Below are 22072 nucleotides of genomic sequence, written 5' to 3'. Positions count from 1 at the left end.
CCTGTTCACTGCATCCATGCAGCATTACTAGACATTATGACCAAGATACGGGTAATACAGAAGACTGTCACAAATTATAAAGTATTAAAATAATAGAGAAAGTGAAGCTGCAGGCTATTATGAGTAGATCACAAGACAAGCTAACACTAACTAATCCTTGAAAAATTAAGTTCAAAGAGTAGATTGAGTATCACTCTGTAAACTTCTTAGCCTGAAACTGTGTTTAAGATGATGAAAACAGTTAACATAAGTTGCTTTGTATCTGGAAGCGACATCCCAGTGGTAACTGCTTCAGAAACCTCTAGCAGAGAAGAAAAAACCCAAAAAGTGACCAAGTTACACATATTTGCATCTGCTTTGAAAGCCAGTTTTGTAAAGGCCCATCTTCATCAAAAACAATGATGCAGTGCCATATGAGGCAAGAAACAAAGGCACATGAAAAAAACACAAAAACAGATAAAGGAGCTCTGGGAAGAAAGAAAGAAATAGCAATCCTGCTTTATGTGAACTCAAATAGCAAATTGCTAACAAGAACATTATTTGTAGATGCTCAAGACAGATAACAAACTGTCCCATCTAAGATTTCCAGGAAAAAAGGCTACATTTTCTGCAGTACACTGACCTGTCATGAACCCTAAAAATCCATTTCCATCAGCACTTGAATGACACAAAGAGCCTATTAAGATTCTCACATCTTCTGTATGTCTTTTGCTAACTTCAGATACAAACATCAGGATGGCAAGGAGAAAAATTAAAAACCCCACCCTAATTGCTCATAGAAATCTTGTTATTTGGATATGATACCACTACCTCTACAACAAAAGGCTACCACTGATCAAGTCATCTCTCTTATCCACCTTCACTATGTCCTATGAGAGCTTAAAAATTGGCATCCCATTAACCTACAGACCCCCAACATAGTAAACCTTTTTCTTTACCTCTGGGATTCCTCATGCTTCTCTCTCTACAATGACAGAGCTTGTCTCAGCATTCTGGAGCTGTAGATCAAAAGCTCTATACTTATTTAAAGTATCATAAAAAAGCTTTAATCATTCCAATCTCTCCTTTCTCCTGCCAAGAAAACCTGGTTACTATTTGAAGAAGTTTCTTTTGCAGAAATTGAAGGTTGTCAGATAGGAAAAAAACCACTCTGAAATTTCTGAGTGCACAGTGGAGAGCTGTAAAGGAGGGCAGTAAAGACCAAGACTTTACAAAAAGAGTCCAAGTTCTACCCATGTGCTCTCACCGTGTCAGACAGAGCACAGTGAATGGATTGCACTGCTGCAGGTTAGTACTCCCATTGCATTGTGTCTCTAGCAAATATACTAAAAAGGCAGAGACTGGATTTAAACACACACATGGATTCCCATCACAAGGGTAAGGAAGAAGTTATTTCAGTAACTGGCAATCTCCAACCTCTCCCTTCATTCAAACTTTCCAAAATCTTTCTGCCTCAGCTATCAAGCAAACCACATGCTTATTCTCATTATGACACAAATCCCTCCTCAAAACTCACTTCTACCATTCCACTTGAGCAGCAATACAGATAACAGAACCCAAAACCAAACCTACTACCCAAATACACACTACTGAGTAACTACATTGTCACAGCCATTGTCTTCCCTTTTCTGTCCCAGTGCTTAATGTTAGTTCAGACAATTGCATCCAGACAGTTACTAGTTAATATTGTCATGTATTAGTGCCCCAGTTAAGATTCCTAAAGAAGCTATCAACAAAACATACTTTAAATGAAGACTTTCCAAAAGAGTGATTGCCTGGATATCTCACACAAATGTCTAATCAGATATGCACTTTTCTTCTTAATACAAAAGTTAAACCAGAATGCCAGCTTGAAGTGGAGCACTAACTATGACACAAACCAGACTCACAAACCAAACATTTCACCTATAAAAGAGGTCAAAAAGAATCTACCACACTATTCTACAAACCAAACATTTGGCTGAAAAAGGCCAAAAAGAATCTACCATACTATTCTCCAAAATGAATGAAAATTACATACAAGACATTGGAAGTAAGACTTGCAGCTTTAATACAGTGGCAGTTGGCTGGCAGGTTGTGATCTTAGAACCTTTCAAGACAAGAGGCTTTTGGAAGAATTTAGATTTGGCAGTTCTTGCCAAGACGGTGTCAATAAAGCAACCAAAAATGGCAGGAGGCAAGTATGACGGATACTCATGTATCTTATGCACTTACGAGGAGACCCTTGCAAGAAATCCATCTGAGAAACCACAACACTTGGTCCACAACGTGCCTTAAACAAAAGGATTTTAAAGTGACAAATAAAGCCAAATAACATCACTCTGAATCTTGCAAGCTTTCCCTAAGTGATTAATCATCTTTGCAAAGCAAGAGCCTGCTTCCAACAAAACTAGAAGGTCCATTAAGGTCTCACGAAAACAGTGCCTACAGTTTTCATACTTTCTGTCTGGATGCTTGTGGTGCCTCAAAAGAAATTAAACAGATGAAGCACTAAAACAAGACTTCAGGCCTGCCCATCTTGTTATAGAGATGCAATAAAAACCTTCCTAGTCTATGACAATGGCACAAGTGAGTGGATCCATGCCAGCACAAACCCTCCTACGGGGAAGGAGAAAGGATAAAACAGAACAGGGAAAAGCTGGAGACATGGAAATAGTGTCATCTCCAAGCTCTTTCTCATCTATATTCTGTCAGGCAGCCCACTCTTCAAAGTAGACAGAAGAGTCAGCCACAGCCCCACCTTTAGCCTTAGCTTGAAAGCCTTTTTTGAGCTGTAGTGAAGGGTTTGACTCAGGCTTTCAGAGCCGGTGCGCTGTCCCTATATATCTGCTTTTCAGTCTGACAGATTATACAAACCTGTATTTCTGTATTTGTTCCTGTAGTTACTGCAGACATAGGGATATAGATGGCCAAAATTCACCTCCAGAAACACCTTCACATTCTTATTATGGTGACAAATTCAGAATTACAAATAAAATAAATGAGATTGCACTATCTAAGGAGTCCTAGAAACATCACCTACAGTCTTCAGTATCAGAGAGCTGTTCTAGACTAAAGGAAGTCTATAGAAGAAACCAAATCAAAATTCTTGAAAAAGTCAAAATAGTTTAGCTTTAAAAATCTCAATTTACTATGTGATGCAAACATGAGATACTCAAATAAGAACTTGAAATTAGAAAGTCCAACACGTATAATTTGCCTGTAAAGAACCTATTTTTACCAGTTATGCTGGAAGACTAAAGTGATGTCATTCTTCATTCAGAGATTCTTATTCCACAACTCTTTTCATTTTAGCTTAGGATTCTACTAAAGCCAACCTTAAAACCCACTCATATCAATCTACCTGGTAAAAACCTAATATTACAATCTGTATATATACTACAAACTGTATTAAATGCTTTTATGTAGACATGACTAAGTTTACAGTTGACAGTTGCATTCAATCAGCAGTAAGATGACAACAGTGACAAGTTAAACACAGGGAGCACAAGTAGAGAGAGAACATCTTATTAGACTGAAAAACACAAGTATAGTGTGTCTCCCTCCTCCTATACTGTCCATAAGAGCTGGTGTAAAAGAAGAATATTACCAACACCTATAAAAAGCACTACTTCAGATTCTTATACCAACGCTACTTCTATTGTTACCACAAACTAAATGAATTTATGAATGAATTCACCCTTGACTGAGACACAGGAGAGGCTTTAACTTAAATTTAGAGCCCATAAGCACACAAACAGTGCATAGGCCAAGTTCTTCATGCCCCTTACTAGGCCGTTAGGTAAAGAAACTGGAAAAAAGACAAAATGAATTTTTGAGGAGAAAAAAACCTCTGAATCCCAGAAAATATGAAAGCAGAGGAAGGCTTGTCGCCCAGGCATCTGGCACAAGCACACGGTTCACTCCTTGCCCAGTGCTCTATGCACAGTATAACCTACTGATGTTTAATATCCCTTACATCTTTTTCCCTATCTCTGGGAAACAAAAAGAGATTATTTACCAATTATATTAGCTAGATTAGAAAGATAAAGTACCAAGGCAATTTTCTGGCTTTTATGGAAAAAAAAAAAAGTTCCCTGTATTTCTGGAGAAAAGCACGAGCTGCAGACAGCTACACAGCAGCAACACCCTTCCCTATATCTAATCTGGAGACAGAGAGAAGTCAGAGCATCTAAACCACAGCAAGAAAAATCATCCATTAAGCAATACATGACTGCACAGGTGAACAAGCAAAGAAGGAGGGATACAGGAGCCAAAAGGAGAAGCAAGAACTGTTAAGACATTTAATTGTGAAGTCTCAGCAGAAATCAAATGAGTCACAAGAAGTTCTAGCTCTAAGGACCCCCGCACAGCAGCACTCTCTAATCAGCCAAGAGAAATAATGAAGCAGAGAAGTAAAAAGACAGCAGGTCTTCAATACACAGACCAGAATTGGATATGAAATATTCAACCAACAAATTCAGGCACTGCACTTTAAGGAATAAACACTTCTTTTTGCTCAGTATGAAATGAAAGACAACCTTAGTATGGCTGATTGAATTGCTTTCCTGACTGGGTGCTCTTACTGTGTGAACATTCTCTGCAGGGGAACACACTTCTTTACAGGCATTTGCCTGGCTCTGTGAACAAATAACATACCATCTTTTACTTTTCCAGCAGAACAAGCTGCCCCAGACAAATAAAATGGAATCATGAAAATAGTAAGGTCTATGCTTGCAACACACCCACTTCACAAAAACAGGTCCAGCAGCCACCCTATTTCTCCTCTTCCAGACCACAAGGATGCTTGAGAAAATGAAGAAGAGTCACTGTCTAATAGCTTATCTGCCCTCATTTACATTTTACACAAACAAAGCCACAATGAGAGGGAAAGACATTCTCTCACCCTGTACTTCAGAATATTCAATTGCTGGAGCATGAAATGGCAGCTTCACAGAACAACTTTCTAAGAAAAAAAATTGTCTACCACCACTTGAAAGTTAGAAAGGGATTAGTATCTTGCTTTTGGGAATAGCTAGTGTGTGACTAGTGTCCTTCAGAAAGGGACTTCACCCTGAAACAAAGGACATGGTGCTTTAACAGCATGTCATCCCAACTATCTGCCACTGCAGCAAGTGAATGTGCAAATTAAAATAGTAGGGAAGTTGACAGCATCCTTTGCTGGTAGTTGCAACATAACAACACAGACTTTTTTGAGGAGTTCACAGGTCCCATTAAACACACCGCTCTACTACACTATAACCATAGACTACTTCTACAACCATGCTCCAAATTATCCTATGTTTTAATTGCAGTATACACAAATGGAGGAAAACTCAGTGAAATACTTAAGGCTACTCAGGGAAAATCTCATATTTAAAAGGAAATTACTGAAGACAGGCTAGAAAGGTTATAGTCTCTTTGCTGCTAGAATGGATTTTAATCTAAATTCCTGTGCTTTTGGTCTATATGCCATCTAAAGAATACATTACTATACTTTTCTATTTATTAGAAAGGGTTTGCAATAAATTTTTTGCTGGGATTACAGTGGGTATCACCGGAAGTCCAAAAGCAGATGCTGGAGAACAAACTTCAAAAGTTCATCAGCAGAACCACCCAGAAGGAAATACAGCGGCTAACAGGAATATTCTTCTAAGGCTTGGATGCAGATCCATTCCTCACATTAACACAAGAAGCCTTTTTAGCTCCTTGCAAGAAACTAAGCCTCAACAGATGCACAACCACCAAATCTTTAAAAAGTTCCAAACCAAACCAAAAAACCCCAGTCCCAGGAATGTCAGCTAATTTGACAAAGCTACAGAGATAGAGCAAGAAAAAGCTAAAGGACATGTTTGTCTCCCAAAGCCTTAGACGAAAGAACTAAGTCTTGCAACACCTCTTAGTGATCCCTGTTCTGTCTCAAGATTTGACAACTCTAGTAAATTCTTTGTTCCCCATCTGTTCCATTGGAGAAAAAGATTCTCACTTCTCACTTTCTTTATTTAACCAGTCTTCTAAATGTAGTTGAGATACCTAATGTGTTGAAGGTAGCCTAAAACATCCTTAATTTTCATAACAGAAATGACCTATTTCTAGCAATCAATACTCTAATTATTGATTGAATTACTTAACCTGTTCCTACAAGAAGCCTAAGGTGTCTTTGATTGATAAACAGTAGGGAACCACAAAGCAGTCCTGTGCTGACAACAGATGAAAGCAATAGGGCTAGGCAGCACACACACTTACTCAAAATCTTCAAATTCCAGATCATTTCCCTCCACAGATGGGCTTGAGTTCTCTGAAGTGGAAGCAGAGGAAGAGGAAGAGCGGAGACGGTTTTGCTGATATCGCATAGAGCGCTGTCGAATACTGTCCCTCCGGGAAAGATACTGGATCATCCTCTGGGCGTAATATGCAGCAGGAGACAACCTGAGCAAGAAAAGGATACACAGACACCCATTACATAAGTATATAATGACAGGCAGTCCTATTTTTCCTTTTGAACTATAAGTGCCAGGCCAGTAACAGCCTATCACAAGGCTGACTGTTTGCATTTTATCTGTTAGATTAAATACAGAAAGCAAGGAAAAGTAATTTTCCCTTTATATGCTAAACTCCCACATGATCCCCTTTGCAAACAGAAGCATCACACAGTACCTACAGACAAAAAGCTCATCCACAGAAGAGAGAAATTTGCTTCTCGGTACTCTCTGGAGCTCACTGATTCTTTTATTACCAATTCACTCTAGTAAGCTCAGTAAGCATCACTTGTAAGAACCAAGCCCAGTCCCCATGTGAACTCTGCCTGCAATGCCAAACAACAGCACTGTTCAAATCAACAATGAAGAAAGATGCTGTGATTTTGATGGTAGTTAGGGAGTACCATGGAATATCAAACAGGAGGAAAAAAGGGTTTCACATCTTTAACTATTTTGTAATCAAAATGGTAGGGATTTTATATAGTGGCAATTTCATCAGATCCACTAGGTATATATTAAGTGGAGCTTTAAATCCTTGTATCCGACCTGAAAGCAAATCTTTCCTCTGTAATTAACTCTTAATTCTCTCTCATGCATAACTTAGCATTTGTTTGCATCAGCTATCACACACCAGTATTACTCTCTTGAGACAGGAAAACACATACTCTCTTTTCCTACCCTGTGTATATCCACAGCTCCTCACACGTTTTCTGTGACCCACTTACTCAGTGTTAAAATCCAGATGCCTCAGATGCTTCATTTATCATTTCATTAGCCTTATTTGGTTAGACTTGAATTCTAATTTGGGGGAAGGACAAGTTTAGGAGACAGATTACAGGTTCAGGGGTGGAAAAACTTAAGCCAATAAGCATTAAAAGGGTAAGAGGAATAACACACTCAGCTTGATTCCTCCTGAATCTTTTATGCACTGTTTAATAAGTTAAACCTGTTCATGCTTACATAAAGAAGAAAGCTTTGCTGGACAAACACATCACTGCTCCCTACTCCCCATAAGACTTAATAGGCCAAATACAAAAAAGCAAGGCATTACAGATGCACACTAATAAATGAGGAGCTGCTTCTCTGGGCTTTCCCATAAGCCAAAACTTTTGTGAATGCCTTAAAAAAAAAATCTACATCGTAATATGTACAGAGAGAGAAAAGAGAAACACGGGGACAAGGCAAACACTGGAAAACATGAACAGTGGATGCAGCAGTCCAGCAGTGTAACCACTGAAACTTTTCTTTTTCCTTTTATCACACCAAGGGAGAATTTTACAGAAGAGTATGAAGAATGAGTTTAGTAGTCTTCTAAAATTATGCAGGTCACCAGAAGAAAAAGCATGGTGATGCCTGTTAGAAGAAAGAGCAGGCAATAAAGAGTGGCTATAACCAATAACAAGATGCCAGATTCAGCTTCCTGACAGCACATGGTATGTACACTGGATAGACTGTGAAAAAGATTTCCAAAGACAACATAAGAAGCTTAAGTCCGATACACAGAGGGAAAGGTGTAAGGGACAAAATACTTTCTAGCTGCTTAGATTTTTTTCTAGAGATATATCTAACAAACATCCTGTGATGCTTTATACATATATACAAATGCATATATATATATATATATACACACACACACATATATACATACACACAGTCTGGGAGCATATATAACTTTTATTGAATATTTCTATTTTAAAAACATTATTTTGTGTGTTCTTTGATGACAGCCTAATTTAATTCTTCTGCAGATTATTTTCTGAGCTCAGTACATATGGTAACTGTGGAGAGTGACAGAACAGCCAAGCTGACCTTAGTGAAGTACACCAATGCCACTGAAAAATACTGCTGCAGTCTACATCAAAATATTCATTCTAAATCTGAGGGAACGTCAAAAAATATTCTCCCTGCCTCACTGCTGACCTAGGTTATTCAAATATAGCAGCAATACAGACAGTAAATGCAGAAACAAAACTAACACACACACATGTTCTCAAAAATAAATTTTTCAGATCATGTAGCTTATGTACTCTTTAAAAAAAGACTCCATTGGAGACAGTGTGGTTTTAAGGAGGTATATATATTTAATATATATTTAAAACACATAAACACACACAGACACAGATAGAGATGTTTATATCACCTTTGTTTCACTTTTCTACCTTGTTATTTAACTTTTCAAAGACATAACTTTACATTTGGAACTTGAGATACTACAAAAAACCCTTCAAAATGCAGTAACACTTCCTTTAGTCACTTTTCAAATTTCTAACTAGTTAAAGGGACAGTTAAAAATATCCTACTAGCCCAGCACACCAGTATGGTTAATGGAGGAAGACTCTAATCCTATTCCACTCAAACTTCTAGCTGGTACTGATCATGCCTCCATGAGAGTGATATTTACTGGAACAAATTAACCCTCTTAGAAGAGTTTTGAAACTGGACTTTTCTTCCAAAGCTCCTTATAAACTCAAGCTACTATAGCTTCTACCACAACCTAAAACCACTTGAACTGCCACATGAAGAGCACTGTATCAGTTCTAAAATGGCTTCAAGTAGAAAAATATTTTTGACCATGCCCCTTATGCTAGGAAATGTCTCAAGCATTGATCCATTTTCATACATTTTATTGAGCTTCATCACAGCAGACATCTACAGAAGGGGAAAACAAAATTCAGATACCTAGGCAGGCCCTCCTTTTCTTTTTTAAAAGGCAGCTCCCAGAGAGCTAGAATCAGTTCTTAAAATCTCTGCTCTATCAATCTACCTGCTTTGGACAATTTGGACAAGGTATTCCAGAAGAAAGGAATGGTGCACTTCCAGCAATAAAGCAGCTTTTGGCACTCAAAAATTAACCTGAATGTAATAATAGCTTTAAATTACCATTTGTAGAATATAATTTTCCTCTTTCCAGGAAATCAATCCTGCCATTTAACCAACTGTCATTTAGAAGCTTTTACATTTATTAGTATTTCTGACAAGACCTTCAGCAGTCATCTAGGTTGGTTTCCCAAGGATCTTATATAAAGGCAGCATACTCTACCTACTTTCACTTCACTACAGTTTTGTTTACATCATTCCTAAGCCTTTGAATTATCTTTACAAGGCAACTTTCTTCACGATAAATGGTAAAAAGCCAAATATAAGATTTCACCTCTATAAGGCTTTATCTACAGAGACAGTTAGCAAGGAGTTATTTACTAACACAATTATACCATCTGGCCAGTTTCCAACAAGGCCTTTTATTTCAGAACCTGTACTTAAGAATATCATCTGTATAAAAATGCAGATTTTGTGGTTCATGATGAAGAAAACACCTCCCCCATAAACCTCACAAAACAACAAATCTCCTTCAGCAACTCAAGATTTAATTTTCAGTGGTATTCCTGTACTCTTCTTTATGATAAATCCTAGTGCCTTCAGTTCACACAGCAATGCAAGAGGTACCCCAAATGGCTAAATCAGATATATTTTACACTTACTGAATTTCCTCATTCATAGCTTTCCTAAACCCATCTAAAGAAAGCTTATTTGTCATGATTTAGTCTTTGAAAGTTTCCAAAGCCGCTTGCTGTTCACGATTCTATCATTTCTTCTGACAGAGTCTTTGGGTCACATTATCCCATCTGTTGCCTTCTTAATACACTAAATAGAAACTGCAAAGATCATTTCTTTCCCTTTTTGATAACTGCCACATTTGCTTTTTCTAGTCCTCTGAAACACTCCCACCTCTTTTGAAGATTAAGCAGCACTACAGGTGTTTCTATGGCTAATGTCAATGATTCATGACTTTTAAAAAATAATTGTCAGTATTTGGTTCTTAGTTAAGTATACATAACCTTCTGGCTATGCTCTCTCTTGTACAGATACATTTATGGAGAAAATTCATGCTTCCAAGCACGTTGTCTGCTCACACTAACTTCTAATTCCCTTTACTGCATTCAAGACTATTTGGCTTTTAATTCATTTTTCTTATTTTTAATATATTGATACAGCTCATTTACTGTTGGACCTGTTTGCCACCTAGTGTTCTCCATCCCAAATAATTTCATTAATTCTTATACATTTACTTCAACAGTAATTCCTTCCTGTTTTCCTCATTTCCCTCCAGACTTAACAGCATCTGCTCACTTGCTCTTTCTCCATGTCAAGTCACTAAGAAGGAGATTAAGTCCAATATTAGAACCACTGCCAGAGGTTTCAGTGAGTTATCCTGAAGTTATGCTTTTGCATATATAACTTAAATGTCTTTAGACTGCATTTAGCACCTACCTGGCTGGATCTGGGTAGATTGGATGTTCCCGGGATCCTGCTCCATCATAGCGAGATAATGAAATGAGGGAAGACTCCAGCAACCTCCTAGAAAGAAAAAACAAATTAAAACATCAAAGACCATTCAGAAATATCCCTCTTATATATGACCTACTTTCTGAAACCTCTTAAGACTATCTCTATCATTAGTGCAGAGAATTCTGCAACATACTGAACCACTCACTGATGGCATAAGTGTTTTCACCACACAGGTATTCAAAGTTTTATGTTCTCACTGCACAGGAGAAAGAACACCTCACGTAAGGAAGAAGAGTGGTCTAATATCCACTTCCAAGTTCCAAGAGAAAGATGTAGATGTCACTTCTCTGGAGACAATCCATTCCAATGTATCAGATCCATAAACACTACCACTGTATTGGCCATCTGTCAAATTGTTACTTACTCAAAGGTGGCTACACATAGAATGGGCCAGGGAGCAGGGGACAAAGAACACACATGTTAACATGTGGACTTTGGGGGCACCACTGGTGTCTATCCATAATAAGATCTTGAATCTTAGTCTCAAGGCTCTAAAAGAGAGGTTTTCAACTACAAAAAAAAAAAAAGTGTTCTTTTCCTCTGTATTGTAATCAGCCACAGGGAGAAATACCAAATATTCACGCAAGAAATAAATGTATGCAAATGCAGCCAGACAGCCTGAATATATGAGAAATGAGACTGAGTCATGAAGGCAGCAAAATCAAAAGTATATAGCAGGAACATGTCCCCCACCCTGACTTCTACATGTACCACTGTCCAGCTTCTGTCATAAACCAGAGGACATCATTGTTTCAAGACTGACTCATGGCCCGTTGCAGCCCTTAGATTAACACAAGAGAGATGATTTGGGGCAGGTACAGAAAGTGGAAAAAACAACTCTCAGTTTACAAGATTGCCGAGTTCCCTTTCAAGTCTTTCTACCTCATAACTCCTGCTAAATTTTGTTTTCCAGTCTGTAACTTAATGAAAGCAGTTGTGGTTTGAAAGCCAAAGAGGTCCAACACCACATCTGTTCTAATCACTCACACACAGAGCTGTTGAGAAAGATTTGAATCTTTCACTCTTAGCCCCACACTCATAATAATCCATTAGCCTTTGCAGTGCAGGACAGCAAGGAAGAAGGACCAGATAAAATCCACAGCGAACCTCCCATTTCTAGCCACATAAAGACAGCACAATTGCAAATGAGAAGTCTTTTTTCCTAGCAGCAGCTCACCCATCAGGATCGCAAGAAAAAATTTTACTGTCTTCCAGCAAATAAAAAAAAAAAATTACTTCAGTTTTACATTATAGATTTAGAATACAGAAATCAGTGAGAGACTGCTCCAGTTTCCCAGTTGGAAAGGCACGTGTCAGCTCGAGAAACTTGCTGCAAAGTACTGGGACTATGCATAAGGCAAGAAATCCTGTCCTTTCTAGCACAAAGCTGTTTGGCAACTATTTGCTTTATTCAAGAACAGTTATTAAATCTCTCAAACTTTGAGTTTAATTAATTCTCCCAGTTCCTAGGTTATTGAGTCAAAAGCTCTAACATTCAATACTGCTAGGTATTATTAATCCCTTGGATATCCAAAAAGTCCTTATGCTTCAATTCTGTCTTACCAAACCTTTCCTTCTGCTCCAACTACATAGGTGCAAAAAGGAGCCAATCCAGAATGAACAGTGTTACAGCTTTATGAGGTATACCTGAAGTCCTATACCTGTGAGATATACATGTATACCTATTACGTGCATCATATATGAAATGCTTTAATCCTTCTAAGGGAAAGGTAGATAGAATAAAATTAGCAGAAGTGATATTCTACCTACTCAGGCAGCTGGTCCCTTCTAAACCACTGTGTCAGAGTTCATAGAGGTTACTGCCACTGAAATACCAACATGCTTTTGAGAAATCTGCTTTTCTAAGCTGCTTCAAAAACAACATTTTGCAAGCAACCTGGGTATGCCAAGGCTGTCACCCTACTGGAACATCCTGACTGATCACTGGACTTAGTCAAGGAGAAAGAGCTTCCAGAGCATGCATATTCTGACAGGGTCACAACCCTAGAAACAGCAGCTTCCTCCTAATGGGAGCAATGCCTATGGTGTTCCAATAACATGTACACACAAATAATCATCAAACTCACCCCTATAAAAAGTCTTGGTGCCTGCACACTACACATCCTACCTTCTTTCCCAGCCCTTCGGCATCTGTCCACTAAGTGACACAGTAAAATCAAAGCCACAAGAGAAGCCAACCAGTCCATGCTGCACAGCCCAGCAAACCCTGTTAGAAAGAAGTCTGCTGGTATTCTCCACTCATATTTGTCTTCTCACCTTTAAAAAAACTGGCAACTGCCTAAGATGATCATTGACCTTCAGAAAGCATCCAGCAGCTATGCTGAAAGAAATCAAAACCTATACTAAGCAGAAGGACACCACAACGGTGCAGGAGCAGGACACACATCACTGTAACTTGGTGTGGGTCTGAAAGGAGACCTTCTGCTTGGCTTGGGAACAGCACTTTCAGGAATCTATAATTCTCACCACTACACTGCAACAGATCCTTGAAACATATATTTGAAGAGTCTTGCTATAACAGGGTCGTGGCACCTCAGATGAGAATGAGTACAGGTTACATTAGTAACCAACAGTTGCCTGAGCCATGGGATGGCCAAGTGTCTGGGCAAAGAGACCTCCTCCAGGCTTCAACAGCCCTGTGCCATTACCTGAAAAGGCTGCAACTCCATCCCATGCAGAAACAGAAGATGCTACAGCAGGAGCATCTCCTTCACCAGAAGGGCTCGCTCAGAACACCAGCAGTTACTGGTTTGTAAGGAACAGGATACAAACACACTCCCAGAACCCTCTCTGAGCTTGCACTGTCCAAGTTGAATGGTCTCAGTTAAGATGGCCTTTCCAGTAGAGCCTTCTAAGCCTGCCATGAACAAATCCAGCTCCTGCACTACCTCATACTGAGGACACAGGCCACATACTTGGGCCACATTCAGATCATGTGGACAAAGATAATTAATTGAGTTAACGGTAACTGCTAAAAGCCAGAGCTGATTTTAAGGCTGATTAGTAGATGTTAATTATCCTACAACTGTGCCCTCTCAGATCACAGAGCAATGAACAGAAGGATATAAATACACATAACAGGCAAAAAATCCAAACTAAGGCAACAAGCAAGCTCAAGAGATCCAGACAGACCATTTCTGCTTAATGCTCCAGAGAATAACAATAGCTGTACTGAACCAGAGTACTAAGCACAAATAAAATCCATTTTTAACTAACTCATTCTCGACTTAGCCCTTGAGACCCAAAATCTAAATGCATTTAGTACTGTCAAATGGGTTCAATAATAGACACACTGTTATAATCATCAAAGTGTCTCATCTGTGTCACTGGTAATGTAACCTACTGTCCCTCAGGAAGGTGCAGATAAATATTCTTAAAGTAAGTCATGTTATACTCTGCCAAGTCTTTGGTGTCACACTCATAGCTTCTGGCACCCAAAATCCCAAAAGAGACACAAACTATTTGTTTTCAGTAAAGCCAAAGTGTAATGTAGTCCAATATCTTACCACAATAAACATGAAGTTGGGAGCAATTCTGCTAAGGAGGACAAACATAATCTGTGGATGAAGAGAAGTAGCTCTGTGGCAGTAAACTGTTAGCCACTAAACATTCAAGTTTCCAATGGAGAAGCATGAAAAGAGAGAACAGAAATGCATATTGCTTGCCTCTCCTTTTGAAATGTTTCAGCAGATCATGCTTGACTCCTGAATACTCTCTGCAGCTTACAGCAACCTCCTCCCCTCCCACATCTCCCATTTCTGCTATCCAGATATGTAACAGGCTAACACTAGGTTCTATGGAAGCAATCGCTCCACTATCTCTGTCTAGACAATATGAAATTGTCACAAATGACATCTAAAGTACAATTAGCAGAAAAACTGCAATTTCTACTCTCTTCCCCCGCTCACCGGGAAAAAAAAAATCACCCATTATCATCCTCCAGGTTGTCAGTCAATCCAGCAAATGATGAAAATTAACTCTGCTCACCCTGAGAGATGCTTCTGTTCCATCTTGCTAAATTAGGAGGAGGGGGATTGTAGTTTTTGTTCGGTTTATTTTTTTAATTAAAACTACTACAAGATATAAATTGCCTCTGTTCAGCAGCATTGAAATCTCAACTCTCAGATTAAGATCAGACTCCTTTTCTGTCAGACATCAACAGCTCTGGAACAGCCACTCTACACTTGCACTATTAACTCAGGTCTGCAGCAATCACTAGCAAGGGGGAAAGGAAGTAGACTCCAAGTTACAGGACACTTCTAGACAAGGGAAAGACTGCAAAGATACAAGACATTACAAGCAGAAAAGGGAGAATTTTCAGAAATGAAGCTGAATGCCAGAAGCTACAGTTCAAGGGGAAAAAGCCCACAAAGCAATCTCCTCATAGCACATAGTCCACTGGACTATATACCTCCATCTCCCCATGGGGATGAGGACCAGCACCAAAGCCTTTTGGGACAGAGTGATTCATTTCAGCAGGTTTTGAGAAGATACTTAACTGCAGCAAATTTAACTTTTCAGTAAGTTTCTAAGGATAAGCAGCCCTACACCACACCTTAGATTTGCTGTCACAGCATAAGCATTACTGAGTAACGCTACTCCAAGAGACACTGAGGGAAGGGTTTTCCTCCCCATCCAAAAGGGAGGTGTTAACAAACAGCATTGAGGTTATTGCCTTAGAATCAAAGGGGTGTTCAGTCAGCTGCTATCCTCCTAAGCTGCTCTACACCAACAACCAGGGCAAACCAGTAAAATTAAGCACTCTAAGGACAGCAATCACCCCTACCCCTCCCCTACTCCCAGCCTTCAGCTATGAGAAGAGCTTAAAACAGAAAATTGCTAGTTACCCTTTGAAGGAGAAGTATATTGATAACTCTTGGCAGCCTCTGATTTTCCTCCCCTCATTTTATGCCTTCCCTGAAAAGACTTTTATATTGCATAATGCCCATTCGGAGGTGAAAATTATCACACTACATATTACATCTCCTTTTCAGCCCTCCAATTTACAGCCAGCACTCAGTTCCCCTGGGCACTCATCCCTGTGAATGTGCTCCTGAGGTTTCTCTTAAGAAGGTAAAGAATAGCAACAGTTTAAAACTAGATTCCCTTCAATCATCTTCCTCTTACAGCCAGGCAATGCATAACCTAAAGATAATGAGAAAGCTAAAGCATGAAAATAGCTGAATGTTCTTCAGTGTCCAATAACACCAATACCCTCCCTCAAACCTTATTCCTGGAGATCAATTATAGCCTTGACAGAGCACTAGAAAAATATTTTAAATAAAAATCTGAAGCAACCCAATCCACAGGCTTGGATATTCTTTCTTTCCCTGTTCTCAGAGGAATAGGAAAAAATTATTTCAGACATCTGTATTGTGTTTCCTACTTTCAAAAAGTAAATTGAAATCACGTAAGCAGAAACCATCAAGCATTTTGTTCCACAGCTTCATTTTCCATAAAAGTTTTTTAGTCCTTGTCAAACAGAAAAACACTATTGCTCTTCACCAGTTTCATATTCAAGCTTAAAATAAAAAAGCAATCAGTATGCAGTCCTAAAGATTGCCTGAAAAAATGAGTTCTAAAATTAAGTTTTTAACATAATATGCTCGGATACCTTTAAGCTAACATTTCTAGGCTGCTTCAGCTTTCACATGGCTATGGTTAGACATATTTAGCCTAGCACCAAGACTGGACTAAGACAGGTCAGAAACAGACAATGAAGATAGAAAATATAGTCAAACAAAAGGATCAAGCTTTTCTTAAGAATGTTGCAATCATCTGCAAGAGATAAATAACCTGAGAATATCACTACTCATTAAAACCTCAACTGTCACTTTTGCAGTTCTGAGTGAGCTCCTCCATAGCCTTGTTCGCATCTGTGCCGAACTGATTCTCAGTGAGGAAGTAAAGTTAGTGGCTGCCTTTCTATCCAAACCCTGTTAGGCATCCTTTTTGTCACCTTTTTTTTAAAGTTATTACATACAATGAGCAGCCTTTACAAAATAATTTCCTTTTTTTTAGGGAAAGCAAAGATGCAGTATATGGTGATATAAATATGTGATCAGAGACAAGTTCTAAACACAGCCTTTGTAAAACGATTTGGCCTGCTTGTGGAAAAGAACTTGTGCTAACTCTGAAGGTGCAACTAGGGACAGAGAAGACATCCTTCCCAGCTGGAGGTGAAGAGTTGTTCAGAGGAGAAGGTCTGATATAAGGCAGAAGTTATCACAGAAAGTGATTGTTTCCCCTTCACTGATTCTGGGCAAGAATCCTGTAGAAAACAAACTGTAAGGATTTCTCAGAAAAGAGACAGCACTTAAGGTCTTCAGCCAAGATGGGAAGGAATGCAGAGAAAAAGTGCACAATTACAGAAAACAAGGAAGTGTCAGTAAGAGTTTGAGCAGCAGAAATGAGCACTGGGAATTGAGTTCTCCTAATTAGAAGATGGGGAGCAGAGTTTCGAGAAAAACATGGTTAATTAACCCTTTAAAGTTACTTCAATTTAACTAGAAAGTAATACTACATAATGAATTGTGCTATTACTGCACCTCTCCTTTTGGACTAGGAATTCCAATTTCCATTTACCATCTAATGCTGCAGGAACTACACTTTAGAGCTCACCACAGGGAAATGAGTTGTTTTACAGAAAATGACAGATTCTTTTTAATACTCAGGGCTGCACTGTTAATCTATTACTTCACCTGCTGAAAAAGGCCATGCATCAGAACAAAATATGAATGAGCATTATGGAGAGGTCCTCATCATACAGCATCTGGGGAATGATTAGTTCATAATTTCAACAAGCAAGAGGGAACACACATCCATGACAGACATTAAAAGGGTCAAGACCAGCTACAGCAAGCAGCATTAATTAGTTTTGGCAATAGCTCCAACATAAAAAGAACAATGAAAGACCTTGCACTTCCATTCTGCAGGGGCAAAATCCTTGAGGGACAGGAAGGGAGAAGAAATGAAAATCAGTTCAAGCTACTGCACATGCTATTTTGCTCTACAGTGGCAGTTTCACACCAGTGCTCAGGATGGGGCAGGTACCCATGCCCAGCCGAAGACAGACATCACATTTCTCCACCTAGACCCTTAACAACACACCATCAAACGAAAATTCAGCTAGAGGGTATGGGTTTCTAGTTATCATAAGGTTTAAAAGCATGGCCAGAACATAGCCAACACACTGAATTCTCTCAGTCTGCAGACAGCTTTACTCTTCTGAGGACTCTTCTGCCTACCTTCATCTGTATGACTGCTTCAAATTCTCCTTGTTCTGGGAGTTCCCAGCACCACAGACTCTGTGGACAGCAGAAATCTCTGCTTACCCACACACAGATCTGCGTCAGTTTCTGGGATAATTACATACAAGTCATGTTTCTCTGTAGGGAATTGAAGAGGAGGTGTCTTTCTTGAGGGGGTAGAAGCCATACTGTTATCTCCATAGGTTTCTAAGGCTATGAAAACAAAGATCTTATTACAAATCAAGCAATCCCTTTAAAATGCTCTTGTTCACTCTGGAGTAAAAAAGAAAGTCAGGTCAACAAATGACTGGCAGCATAGTTCAGTCACTTAGTCCAGCCTTCCCATTTCAGGAAGACAAGGGAATGATTTCATACTAATGCATTTCAAGCAGAAAAAATGAGTCAGTTTCCTGGCAGATATAGAACCCTGTTTATTTACAGCCTTCAGTTTCAGCAGGTGCTCTCTCAAGAAGAGCAAGGGAGGAGGTCACTTACATCATCATGCAAACAGCAATTTGGTGCAATCAGTTAAATATGTATGTGGAAAATGTTTAAAATGCATGTTAGCTATTCAACAGACCAGAACAGCTCAACTGGAGAAATCTAGAGTCATCACTCTTTTGGTTACAGTTGTGTTACTGAGCCAAATCACAGGTCTCCCTCTCTCCTCTTGCTCCAGGGACAACAGATTAGATGAATCCTGCCCTACTGCAAGTTCTCCAGTCCAGACTCTGCAATAAGGAGCAAATAATTGGATACAGGCACTTTGTCCCCAGAAACACCACATAGTGAGAATTTTCAAAGAGCATGAAGAGTGAGTGCACACATGAAGTATATGTAAATTGAATGCACACCTAAAAATTACAGGGTTGTATTACAATAAAAAGGCACACTACAATGCCAACATCTCCAGCTCTTCGCCACAGTGAAGAAAGCTACAAAGAGCTTTTAGATGAGCAAGCAGGCCTGAAACAGAAAGCTTCAGAGAGATTTCAGAGAGCCTGTCCAAAACTTGTTTCTTGGCAAAAACCAAAACCAAATTGAAATTTAGATACTGTTTTAATATGACTTATCTGAAGCCAGACTATAAGCTCTAAAAATCTATAAGCTAGATAGTTTAGGCATGTCACAGACCTCCATTAATTGTAAGCTGAGCATTATCCCCTAGATAGAATACAATTACATGAACTCAAGACACATAAGTAAAAGAACAGAAACAGGAGCAACTGTACCTGGTCAAGTGAGCCTGTCTGGACATGCTGCCCACCCTGCAGCAGCTGGATCAGGTGGCTGCAGGGAAAGTATGTGCAGACAGCAGAGGAGACAGACACCCTAACAAAGGATGGCTTTCAAGAGGGGGAAGCTATTCACACCTCTTCCCTCTCTGTAGGAAAGCTGAGAACTGATATGTTTTATGCTATCCTCAAATAGCTATCTGTTTGAAGTCAGCTGTCTTTAAACTTCTGAGCAATTTGTGTTTATTCAAGATCTTTGGTCTACAGTCACCTCATATATGCATTCTCAAAGAAACCAAACAATCTCTCAAAAAAACCTGCCCAAAACAACAACCAACACCTACCCACCCAAATAACAAAAAAAAAAAAAAAAAAAACAAAAAAAACCACAACCCAACACACACAACCACCACCAAAAAAACCCCAACCCCACCCCCCCCCCCCCCCCCAACTCTAGATGCCAAAAGAAGCAAAAATAATAGCCAGTTTGGAAGCATATACCTCTACCATTCTCACTAAAACATCAGTTTAATTCAAATTCAGTAAGCTTCCTTGATGCCACAGTACAGCAGGTGAAACTCCAGAACAGTTCCCACAGTAAAGACACTTGTAAGGAAAGAGGTTTCTGTTGCCTGGAAATTGCAGAGGAATAAACTTTACCCATTTATTTTATAGGTGAACTCCTCATTGCTGTGCCTGGACAATAATAGGGGTGAAATAAGGGCAGTGGTTCAAATGGGAAAATACCACGAAGGTATTTGAGGAGGAGTTATTTCTATACCTGCCTAGTAAGCAAGTCAAGCTGCTACAAGAGGAACATGGGGAAAAGAATTTCTTTTCATCTGCTACAATCATTGCTGCATATTTAAATTCAGGCCAAGAAAAAGAAAAGGCAGCTTCCGCCTTTCTGCAAGTTTGGCGAAGGCTGCAGGTACATGTCCAGCTTTCGAAGGCACTGGGAGAAACTCAGCAGCAGGGAGTGACCTCTATCAGTTACTGCAAGAAGGGAAAGCACAAGGCATCATCCTTCTCACCCACCAACTCTCAGTGAAGAAGAATAGGGCTCTAGCAACCTTACATTATTCTTAAATCAGGAAACTAGCAAAGGCAGGGGAAGGAATATTTGTGCAAGAAAACAGGTACTTCTTTCACTTGTTTTTCCACATAACTAACAGCATACTAAAGAGCTCAAACTTTCTGAACTTCAGAAAAAGAGTTTTTCCTGCCCACACAGAGACAGCAGGCTTGGTCTGGGAAAAAAAAACACAAAGCTGGAAGGGTGTGTAATTACCCCAGAGCTCACATAGGCATCAACGGCCCATTTAGACATGGCAGCTTCTCCTATAGTTCAGGTTATGTTTACAGTCTCATGATAAAAACTAATTTGTATTTTCCATTTTCAGTAAAGGCCAAACAAACAATACTCACCAAGTTTGTCCACAGCCTGCACATCTCACACATAAAAAATGCTAATTACCATGTTTAAATGCTCATGTCACCTTCAGACTATCATTTCACTTCATGCTTGCAAGAGACAAATTAGGTCTTTGTTTACTCTTATGTGTCCTGGCTAACATTTACAGAAATCATTCCCATACCGCACAGTTCTGGCTTTCTCTTCTCAAGCACAAACCCAAACCTCTTCTCTCTGCTGGCAAATCCATTCATAACTTCCACTTACCCCAGTCTCTTACTAACTGCTGAGATATTACTTATCTCTGTCCCCACCATTTTCAGTAATAGTAACAAAGCATCTTTGGAATTATTTCTTACCAAGCCTGATAACAGCACAGCATAAACTCTTCCAAAACTATCAGAGTGCACATGGAGTCTACAAGGCTTGTCAGAAAAATCCTTTCCACAGCACCGGTAAGATCTACACACCGTAACTTTAAACAAAATACTGAGTTCACACTACAAATGGCAGGACACAAGGAGTGGGGAGGGTCCTCAAGCTAACCTCCAAACAAGAACTCAGAAACTTTCAGGTTAGGAAAGGAGACAGAAAGGAGCAAAAGAAACATTACCCCCTTGTGGCAGCAAAGCAATATGGAAATAAGGTCTGAGAAATTCAAAGGGGAACAGACTAGGTGTTTCTCTTCATAGCTGCTCTAAGGAGAGCTGTATGTGGCCAGAAAGGTCATCGACACTGAAGAGAAACGGGATGAGCTGGAGTCGCTGTACTACATGTGACCGGGTTCACATCACACAGCAAGAACAAAGCAGGAAGGACCAGAGTCCTCAAACGAGACCTGACAAAATCAAAGACACAGATTTGTCCCTGGACCCTGGTACATGGTTCCAGGGAAGATGGTTTCACATGTCACTTGCACACAGTGCATCCAACAGACTAAAATACAGCAAAGCCTTTGATAAGCTGTGCCAACTTCAACAGGTCAAATATTTGCACAGCACAGTGGACTCTGCCTTTCATACACTCACAAACAAAATAAAGGAGTTTATACAAGGGTCCCCAGGCAAGAATTTCCCCACTTCACACATGCTCACTCCTTTCTGCCTGTATGCATGACAAAAGTGTCACTCAGAATGGTTCAAAAGACTTCTCAGATTTTCAGGTAACTTCAATAATGTGTCTTGTCTGTCAAACTAAATTGGTGAGGCAAGGTGAAAACATTATGCATTCATAAAATGCAGGCACAGAGTTACTCATACCACAGCCTACAGAATTTGACCTCTGGAATGAGTGCAGTGAAGTGGTTAGAGAAGTTCAGTATAATTGCCAGACAAAGCTTCTTCATGG

General features: G+C 39.4%; 1 protein-coding gene across 3 annotated transcripts in view; it reads right to left on the bottom strand.

Moving 5' to 3' along the window:
• Positions 1–22072, bottom strand: part of AMBRA1 (autophagy and beclin 1 regulator 1) — a 124489-nt gene that overhangs the window by 82850 nt on the left and 19567 nt on the right. For all 3 annotated transcript variants that reach the window (XM_030274256.4, XM_030274257.4, XM_072929950.1), the window contains 2 exons: positions 10728–10814; positions 6226–6408 (listed from right to left, as the gene is read on the bottom strand). In XM_030274256.4, coding sequence (XP_030130116.4) covers positions 6226–6408; positions 10728–10814 — 270 coding nt within the window. The remainder of the gene's footprint in view (positions 1–6225; positions 6409–10727; positions 10815–22072) is intronic.

Source organism: Taeniopygia guttata, chromosome 5 (genome assembly GCF_048771995.1).
Source record: "Taeniopygia guttata chromosome 5, bTaeGut7.mat, whole genome shotgun sequence".
NCBI classification, from domain to species: Eukaryota; Metazoa; Chordata; class Aves; order Passeriformes; family Estrildidae; genus Taeniopygia; species Taeniopygia guttata.
This window is presented reverse-complemented; position numbering and strand designations above follow the sequence as displayed.